At 49.6% G+C, this 9,069-nt stretch overlaps 1 protein-coding gene across 1 annotated transcript; it reads left to right on the top strand.

Moving 5' to 3' along the window:
* The first annotated feature begins 6,200 nt into the window (after positions 1-6,200).
* LOC127025955 (ribosomal protein S6 kinase alpha-3-like) lies at positions 6,201-7,947 on the top strand. The gene is given in 3 exon segments (XM_050911102.1): positions 6,201-7,518; positions 7,521-7,831; positions 7,834-7,947. Coding segments are annotated over 3 exon segments (1,707 nt in total). The 5' UTR covers positions 6,201-6,236.
* Positions 7,948-9,069: the final 1,122 nt, after the last annotated feature.

The following is a 9,069-nucleotide window of genomic DNA, read 5'->3' as shown; positions in this document are numbered from 1 at the left end:
CTGTCTCCACAAGATACCAACACACTCCTGGAGATGAATGGGAAAATTCCTGGAGAGCTAACACGAATGGACTTGCCTACAACATGGACAAGACTGCTTGACTAGCTACCTTGGAGGAGTCTGCGGCTGATCCTGTGGAATTCACCTGTCTCCAGATGAAGCCCAAATGCTCCCGGAGATGCCTTGGAGGAGTCCCAGACAGATACAGGGCACGGACCTGACTCCAACACACACAAAACACCTTGCGTAGCTACCTTGCAAAAGTCTGGGATGGCTACCTGCGCAATTCAGCTGTCTCTAGGGGAGGCCAAAACACTCTGGACGTTCCTCGGAGGAGTCCTGAGGAGCTACCAGGCATAGACCTGCCTCCAACACAAAGAAAACTCTTCAGCTAACAGAACAGGAAAATTGTGCTGCTGCTACCTGGGACTTTAGCTGCCTGTCAGGAAACTCAAAACACTCTGGCAGATGTCTGGGAAAAGTCCTGACGCAAAAAACAGGAATGCACCTGCCCCCAACATACACAATGCCCTTTGCGTAGCTACCTTAGAAGATTCTGGGGCTGCTACCTGGGAATTCACTTGTCTCCAAAGGAAACCAAAAGACTCCTGGATATTCCTGGGAGGAGTTCCAGAGAGCTACCGGGCATGGACCTGCCTCCAACATGCACCAAACTCTTGGGGGATCTACCCTGGTGGAGTCTGGGGCTGCTGCCCAGGCCTTCAGCTCCCTCCACAGCAGGACAAAACACGTTGGCAGATGCCTGAGAAGAGTCCTGGGGAGCTACAGGGCATGGACCTGCTTCCCATTTCTATCAGCAATCAGTCATGATTGGAGCAAGGGCAAAGCCTGTATATTTCAAATGCATTTGAGTTACATGACTCTTCAACATACGCCATGACACCATTTCACTAGACTGAAGGCTGACAGCAGTGTACCAGGACACTCCTTTCTGGACACCTCCCTCCTGGGCAGAAATCCTAGAGGCTTCCTTTAAGGACAGAAACCCAAAGAGCTAAAAGAAGTTCTTTAAATTCAGCACAGCAAAGAAAAAGCAAGCAAGCAAACAAAAACGGCAGGGAAACCCCCGAGGCACTAATGAGGAACAAAGGGTCTCCCTTTGGGAGTCCACTACCCCTCACAAAACGGACAAGTGGCTTAAAAAGAGATTCCTGCAAAGAAACGGCAGATCGAAGATAACCTTGATAACGCCAGCACAAGTGACCGCCGTGGAAACGGCAGCGCTGACCCTTCTCCTGCTCCTCCTACGAGCTCTTCGCCAGCCACGTGAAGATGCAAAACCAAGCATGAATGAATCAGATCTGAGAAGAGCCTGGCCCCAAAAAACTTAAAAATGATCAGGAAGTCTGTTTGAAATACGGCTTCACGTCCACTATCGTGGATGAGGAACCTTGCCTTAAGCACATGTCGTGCCTTGAGATAGGAGCTAAGGACAGTATGAAGTTACCCCCACGAGCAGATGTTCAAAACCAAAGCACCCAGAACACGCAGACAATCCTGCACCATGTTTTCACCGATGTTTCAAGTCACGCGATACTCAGTCCACGACTTTAAAAACATCATTAAACTTAACGATAGCAGCCTCCTTGCAGGCTGCTTACTCAAAAGCAAAAACCAAAAAGCCACGTACCCTCGGGGAAACCCTTGTCCTTCCAGGTGGCTGCTGTCTTCCCACGGCTCTTCCTCAAAGCAGGACAAATGACCGTGAATTTGGCAGTCCACACAAATTACGAAGCACACTTACTCGTCCGACAGTCATTACCTATGGGCCAGAAGTCCTCCCACACCCCAGAAGTGCCCATTACTCCTCCAGCAGTCATCCGCTATGGACCGCAAGTCCTCCAGACCTACCTACCTACCTACCTACCCACCACCCACCCACCTACCGACTTACTGGAAATGAGTTGGACCACAGCAGAAGTGACACTGGCCAAGCTGGTCACACACACCAGACCACAAATGGTAGTTACAAGACAGAAAACACAACATAAACCACCAGAACTGTAAAAAAAAGCCAACCCGAAGCCACAGCAGACACAAATCAAAGGCCCCTATCCAAACCCTAAACAGGCAAACAAGCTAAAAAAGGACTCTCCAAAAAAGCAATCCACCCAGAACACAAGAGAAGCCAAAAATAACATAACCCCAGGAACCCAGGCCCAACAAACTCAGATCCTCTCCAGAATAATAGCACGCTTTAATCCTGACTCGCTTAAACTCTGGCATCCCAGAACCCTACCACTCTGTAACCCTTGCACACTGTCACCCTAGCATCCCAGAACCCTAGCACACTGTAGCCCGAAGATATCCAAAAAATGAACCCAAACTCCCTGGAGATCTCCAGCTGGGCCTTCAGGTGGCCCCAGCTCTCAGAAGTCACAACTTTGAAATGGGAATGGGACAGCATCCCTCTTCACATCACCTGTCACCCCTGGAAAAAGTGCCTGCCTTAAACACTCCCGGGGAGAAAGGCTGGGGCACTTGGAGACTTTCAACTGGCCCGCCATCACCACGGGGCTTCAGCTCATCATTTCTGTGTCAGAGCCACCAAGCACATGAGCCCATCCTCCCTGAGACACCCCTTGGGGCAGCCGTACCCAGAGCCAGGCGGCTGCATATGGCCTTTGCTCGATGGGGAGGTGCTTCCTGGGAGCAGGATCTCTCCTGGGGGCACCGGGAAACCCTTGTCAGGCCTGGATGCCTGAGAAACAGCTCTGCGCTAATCCATCTCTCACCAAAAACCAGGGGCAGAGGAAGGCTGCTTTGCTGGCCTCCAAGACAATCAGCTCACCTGGGATGCTCTGTGGCCAGCGCGTGCCTTTGCTGTCAGGTGGGTCTCAGCTTCAGCAGCGCTCCTCAAACATCTCTCACCTCCCTGCAGGATGCTCTCCAGTGCACAGCATGTCTCCACTGGCTCTCCCTGGGGACAAAGATCGAAAAGGAGCAATTTGCTTTTCTTTCCCCCACTCCCAAAGAGCTGCGCAAGAGACCTGCCACCCCCAAATCAGCTGTGTGATAGGGACACCCGTCGGCTGGCTGCGCCTTCTCTCTTTCTCTCTGGGCCTCTCGCCTGCTCCCCAGCCCTTTTCACTCTTCCTCCGGCTCCAGCCTGGAGGCCATCACTGTTCTGTCCTTCGCCACCTCCCTCTCCTGACCCGCATCCTTCTCTTTGTTTGTCAGTCTCCGGATTGTTTCCCGCCCTTCTCTTGCTCTCTGTCCTGCTCTCTCTCCCCTGCCTCTCCCTTTCTCTCTCTCAGCCTTTTCCCCTCTGTGCCTCTGTCCTGCTCCCTGTCCCATTTCTCTGTCACTCCGCTCTCCTGCTGCCTTTGCCGTCTATCTGTCCCTCCATCCCACTCCCTCACCCTGCCCGTGTCGCTCCCTCTGTCTGTCCTTCCTCCTGCCCTCCTCTGCCCTCTCTCTCCCTCTGTCCTGCTGCTCATCACCATATTCCTGGCTGCCCCCTGCCCCCTTCCCCTCCATCCCCTTCTCCCTGGCCCTGGGCCCGCTCCTCACCAGGGGTTTCCTTTCTCCACTCCCTGACCAGCTCCTGCTTTCTTCCTGCCGTCTCTCTGTCCTGCTCCCATCCCTCTCCTGCCACTCTCCGCCCCACCCCACCCCTCTCTGCCCCTCTGTCCCTCTCTCCTCCTCCTCCTCCCTGCTCCACCAAGGCTCTGGGACTGGGACTGGGGCTGCCCCGGGAGGCGGCCATGGGGCCTGTGGAGGAGTGGGGTCCAGCCGGGGGGACGGTGTCCCCGCAGGGTCAGACAGGAGGAAGGAGCGCCCACTGGCATGCCAGGGGCTGTAGTCCTGGGGTACTGGGCTCATGGGTGGCCATGTTGGTTCCCAGGGCATGCTGGGAGCTGTAGTTTCCAGCACTCCGCTTCCTAGTGGCCATGTTGTTCTCAGGTAAAGTGGAAGGCACAGTCTCTGCTCCAGCCACGGCCCCGTGCCATTCCCTGCCAGCTTTGTGCGGTTCCTTGTGGGGCTCCTGCCGTGCTCCCACAGGGAAGGTGCCAGGACTGAAAACTCTTGCTGGCCCTCACCTTCCCTTGGCAGCCCTTTCACAGCCCCACCAGCGCTGAAGCTCGGGGCTTGCTTAGCAACATAACGCTCCCCTCATTCTCTCAGTCTTGCCAGAGCTTCCCATTTCTATCAGCAATCAGTGATCGAGTGTTGTGGAAGGTGGCAAAGCAGAGCTAGGGGACCATGCAGACCACACCCGAACGAGACCTAAACAGCATGTGGCAATAATGGCATAAGGCTGTTAGGCTGTAATAGCACAGGAATGTATAGAAATTAAAGAGGCTGTTAATATGTTTTGTAGGGCTTTAAGGACTTTGCTTAGCTGCTTAAAAGTAGTCCTTCATGATAAAGCAGGACTCATAACTTGCTGAATGCTGTTGCTTAACGTTCACCTATAATCTGATGGCAGGAGTAAGAAGATTTGGAAAGCCCCAGAGCCAGTTTGCCCCAGGAAAAGGAGACATAGTAACAAGTAGCCTAAAACACAGCAGGAAGAACCAGCCGAGAGACGAGGAAAAGCACCCAATGAGAGAGAAGATGACCCCAGACTCGATCTTACCATTGGGCCAGACTATGGTGTGAGGGGTGGGAATTTAGATTGTAAGGGCATAATTGCCCAGGGATTGTGGTGTTCAGGTTCCCTCTTTGGAGACAGCCAGCTTGAGCTGTCTGAATTTGGGCACCATAGATAGAGTAAATTAGGCTTTTATTTTGAAGGCCTTGATTAGAGAGTCTGCTTTGGGGAACCTTGGCTGGAGCCTGAGGGAAGAAGAAGCGCCCGAGGGTGAGTGAGTGTATGTGAGGAGTCGAAAGGGGCACCCGTCGGCTCACTGGAGTCGCCCGCTGCGAAGGGACGCTGGTCCTAGCAGTTAAAGTCTCGGGTGGTGTGTGTGCGACTCCTTGATTGGTGTGTGAATGCTCGGGCAGCGGCTTCCCCCTTAACAGTTTGGCACCCCAGATGGGACCCTAGGTCACTCTCGGAACCTCTTGGATCCAAACCTCTGACTGGCAGCACAGGGTGAGTTCACCTGAGGATTTTGGACACGGGACGCACCGAATCGCTCGAGTGGTGAGTGTTAAATCCCTTAAATCTAAATTCAATATAGGGAAAAGGACAGAATTCGGGGGGGGTTCAAGTCCCACCCGAGGTGCCTAGCCTGATCAGCATAAATCGCACACGAGTTTGTACGCAGTCTGATCAACAGAAGACGTCTGATTAAAAGGGGGGTTCGAGTCCTGCCCAGATTAGAGGGTTTTTGAGAGATTTTAAAGGGGGGGTTTGAGTCCCACCCGGATTAAATCATGAGTGACGTAACTGGAGTAGAGAGGGAGACGCCCTTAGTAGAGATATTACAAAACTGGGAAAAAATCTGTGGTGCAAATTCACTACTGAAGGAGGACGCAGTAGTTCTATGTCAACAATGGTGGCCATTCATCACCCGCCATGGAGATATTGAAGATCAGTGGCCACCACAAGGGAGTTTTGACCAACATCGACTGACCTTTGTGCGAGACCAACTTCAGTACCGGTTCCCGGGACACATGGATTATTGGTATGTGTGGGATGAATGGGTGCGGGAGAGACAACATCCAGGGAGACAAAAGGGGCTAAGGGAAGAACTAACCTGTAAGGTAACTTTGGCCGTAGGTAAGGCTACAGCCCGAACGACGACCAGACAAGGCCCTCCCCGACTCCTGCCCCACCTTACAGCCCCTGTACCGACCTCTCCCCAGACCTTCCTGTAGCAAGGGTGGGATTTTGCCCCATGGTTTCAAATGTTTTGACTAATCTGGCCGCTTTACGGCCAGGGGGTGACTATGCATGCCCCACATCGACGGTTTATACTAATCCATCGTGGAACCCAAATGATTTAGCCTTATGGGGCTGTACAATGCCAAGATTAAGGGAGGATGCAGAAACACGGGCGCAGTTACTGTCAAATCTCTGCACGGGACACAATCCTAACCGGGGGGACACCCAAATCTTATTCCGAGAATCATTCTGCCCAGATGAAAGAGAGAAGGTATTATCTAAGGATGCAGAATTAGCACGACAGGTGGGAGGAGGGAGAAATCCGTGGCCGACACTAAATCCGAATGGGAACTATAATATGGCCGGCGACAGAGCCCATTGCCAAACAGCCCTAAGAAATTTAATAGAGGCAATTGGAGCATGTGGAGAACGTAGGGTGATGTTCACAGAAGACGATGTTAAATTTTACCTGGCAGAATTAGCACTTGCTTTAGACCATGTACATAGTGGTGGAATAATATACCGGGACCTAAAACCAGAAAACATCCTTCTTGATGAGGAAGGACATATCCAATTAGCAGATTTTGGCTTAAGTGAGGTGTCAATTGATCATGAAAAAAAAGCCTTCTCTTTCTGTGCAACAGTGGAATATATGGCGCCAGAAGTCATTAAGAGCGGAGGCCTTACACGGAGCGCAGACTGGTGGTCTTTTGGTGTTGTAATGTTTGAAATGCTCACTGGTACTCTGCCTTTCCAAGGGAAAGACAGAAAAGAAACCATGACACTGATTCTCGAGGCCAAACTTGGAATGCCGCAGTTCTTGAGCCCGGAAGCAGAGAGTCTTCTGCGAATGCTCTTCAAAAGAAACCCAGCAAACAGATTAGGAGCAGGCCTAGATGGAGTTGAAGAAATTAAGAGGCATGCATTCTTTTCCAAAATAGATTGGAATAAATTGTACAGGAGAGAAATTGATCCCCCTTTTAAACCTGCAACTGGCAGACCTGAAGATATGTTTTATTTTGACCCTGAGTTTACAGCAAAAACTCCAGAAGATTTGCCTGGTCTCCCACCTAGTGCTAATGCGCATCAACTTGTTCGGGGATTTAGTTCTGTAGCTGTTGCATCAAATGACGAAAGCCAGGCAGTGCAGACAGTTGGAGTGCATTCCGTTGTCCAGCAGTTGCACAGGAACAGCATTCAGTTTACTGATAGATACGAAGTGAAGGAAGATATCAGAGTTGGGTCTTACTGTGTCTATAAGAGATGTATTCATAAAGCTTTAAACAGGGAATATGCTGTAAAGATTATAGACAAGAGTAGAAGAGATCCAAGAAAGGAGATTGAAATCCTACTGCGCTATGGCCACCATCCAAATATTATTACCCTAAAAGATGTGCATGATGATGGAAAATACACATACATAGTAACAGAACTTACAAAAGGAGGGCAACTGCTGGATAAAATTCATAGACAAATTTTTTTCTCGGAACGAGAAGCTAGTGCCGTTCTGTTCACAATAACAAGAACGGTTGAGTACCTCCATGCGCAAGGGGTTGTTCATGGAGAGCTGAAGCCTAGCAATATTCTTTATGTTGATGAATCTGGTAATCCAGAATCCATTCGACTTTGTGAATTTGGCCTTGCAAAACAACTACGAGTAGAAAAAGGCCTTCTGAGGAGTCCATGTTACACAGCAAGTTTTGCTGCACCAGAGGTTTTACAGGGCAAGGTTACGATGCTGCATGGGACATATGGAGCCTTGGTGTTCTACTTTATACCATGCTTGCTGGCTACCCTCCTTTTGTAACTGGTCCTGATGATACCCCAGAGGAGATTTTGGCCCGAATAGGTAGCGGGAAGTTGTCTCTCAGCGGTGGTTATTGGAATACCGTTTCAGATACAGCTAAGGACCTTCTTTCAAAAATGCTTCATGTTAACCCACATCAAAGACTGACTGCAGCCCAAGTCCTTAGTCATCCCTGGATAGTTCACTGTGACCAGTTGCCTCAATACCAGCTAAACAGGCAGGATGCTCCCATGTAGTGAAGGGTGCAAGAGCAGCAGCTTACTCTGCTTTGACTCGTAATCAGTCACCAGTTTTGGGAGCCAGTCGGCCATTCTCCTCTTGCTCAGAGCATTATTTTTCATAAGGAATGGGTTTTTTAATCCCCTAAAATATTCTTTGTTACAGGTAGAGATGGACAGTTTATGTTAAGCACTTAGCTTAAACAATCCGTTTCTATTAGCACTATATACTTTGTGCCATCCAACATCTTGTATGTTTTTGTAAACAGTTCACAAGCAGTACAGTTCCGTGCTGTTTTCTTTAATGTATACATGCCTTGTTTTGCTTAGATATTGTTAATCCTTTTGACAATTAAGTCTGATTAAACAGGTCACCTGGATTAGTCAGCATTGTTGGACAGCTCTAAAAGAAGGCTCACCGTTAAACAGCTATTGAATGTAATGCTATGAAGATGTGTTTCTCCTTGCCTGTGCCTTTTCTACATTTCTGTGGTTTGGATGCTGCATGTCATGTTATGAAAATCAGGACACTGTTTATAGTATTGGAAATGTAAACAGTGGATCTCTCACGATACACCACTCACTTGCGATGGACATTTTGATAGGAATTGGTTAGCCATTGGACTCCCTGTGTGTATGGTTTCTTCCTTTTTTGCCCCCCTTTTTGGCTTATCTGTTGTTTATTGTTTAATCATGGTTTTTATGGACTGAGTTCTTCAAATTACAGCCTATGATGTATACTTTTAAGCCCATGGTTGAAATGGACACTACTGAGTTTTGAGCACTGGGGAATCCATCCCAGTATTCCAGTTCTCCAAAAGAAAACTAGTGCATTTCAGGAATAAGTTGCCAGAAGCCGCAGTTTTGCAAGTGTTTCTCTGGCTGCAGCATACACCCTGCTTAAAGGGGAAGGTGGGCAGGGTCAGGAGGTGCTGCTTGGCTAAGGTGTTCTGCTCTCTGATTGCACTTTCTCTTCACTGTATGCTGCTAACTGTTTTAAGAACCAAAAGTTATATTCTTAAGTAAGCTTTTTTCCTCTCTTGCCTCTGCACGTACCTGCCCTATCTCTATCTCGGTCTCAGAGACTTGCCCTCTGTTTTGGATGGAGGGGTGGAAGAGTGTTTAGTTAACCTGTGTGGCAGGTGCACCCGCCCCGATAGAGACCAAAAATTGTGGAGGTGGCTCTGAGCCTTTATAAGGGAAATATATTGGGAGTCGATATGCTGGCAGGCAAACGATGGTACCTA

The sequence above is a fragment of the Gymnogyps californianus genome, chromosome 26 (genome assembly GCF_018139145.2).
Source record: "Gymnogyps californianus isolate 813 chromosome 26, ASM1813914v2, whole genome shotgun sequence".
Taxonomy (NCBI): Eukaryota; Metazoa; Chordata; class Aves; order Accipitriformes; family Cathartidae; genus Gymnogyps; species Gymnogyps californianus.
Note: the sequence above shows the minus strand (reverse complement) of the source record. Positions and strands in the feature narration are given on the sequence as shown.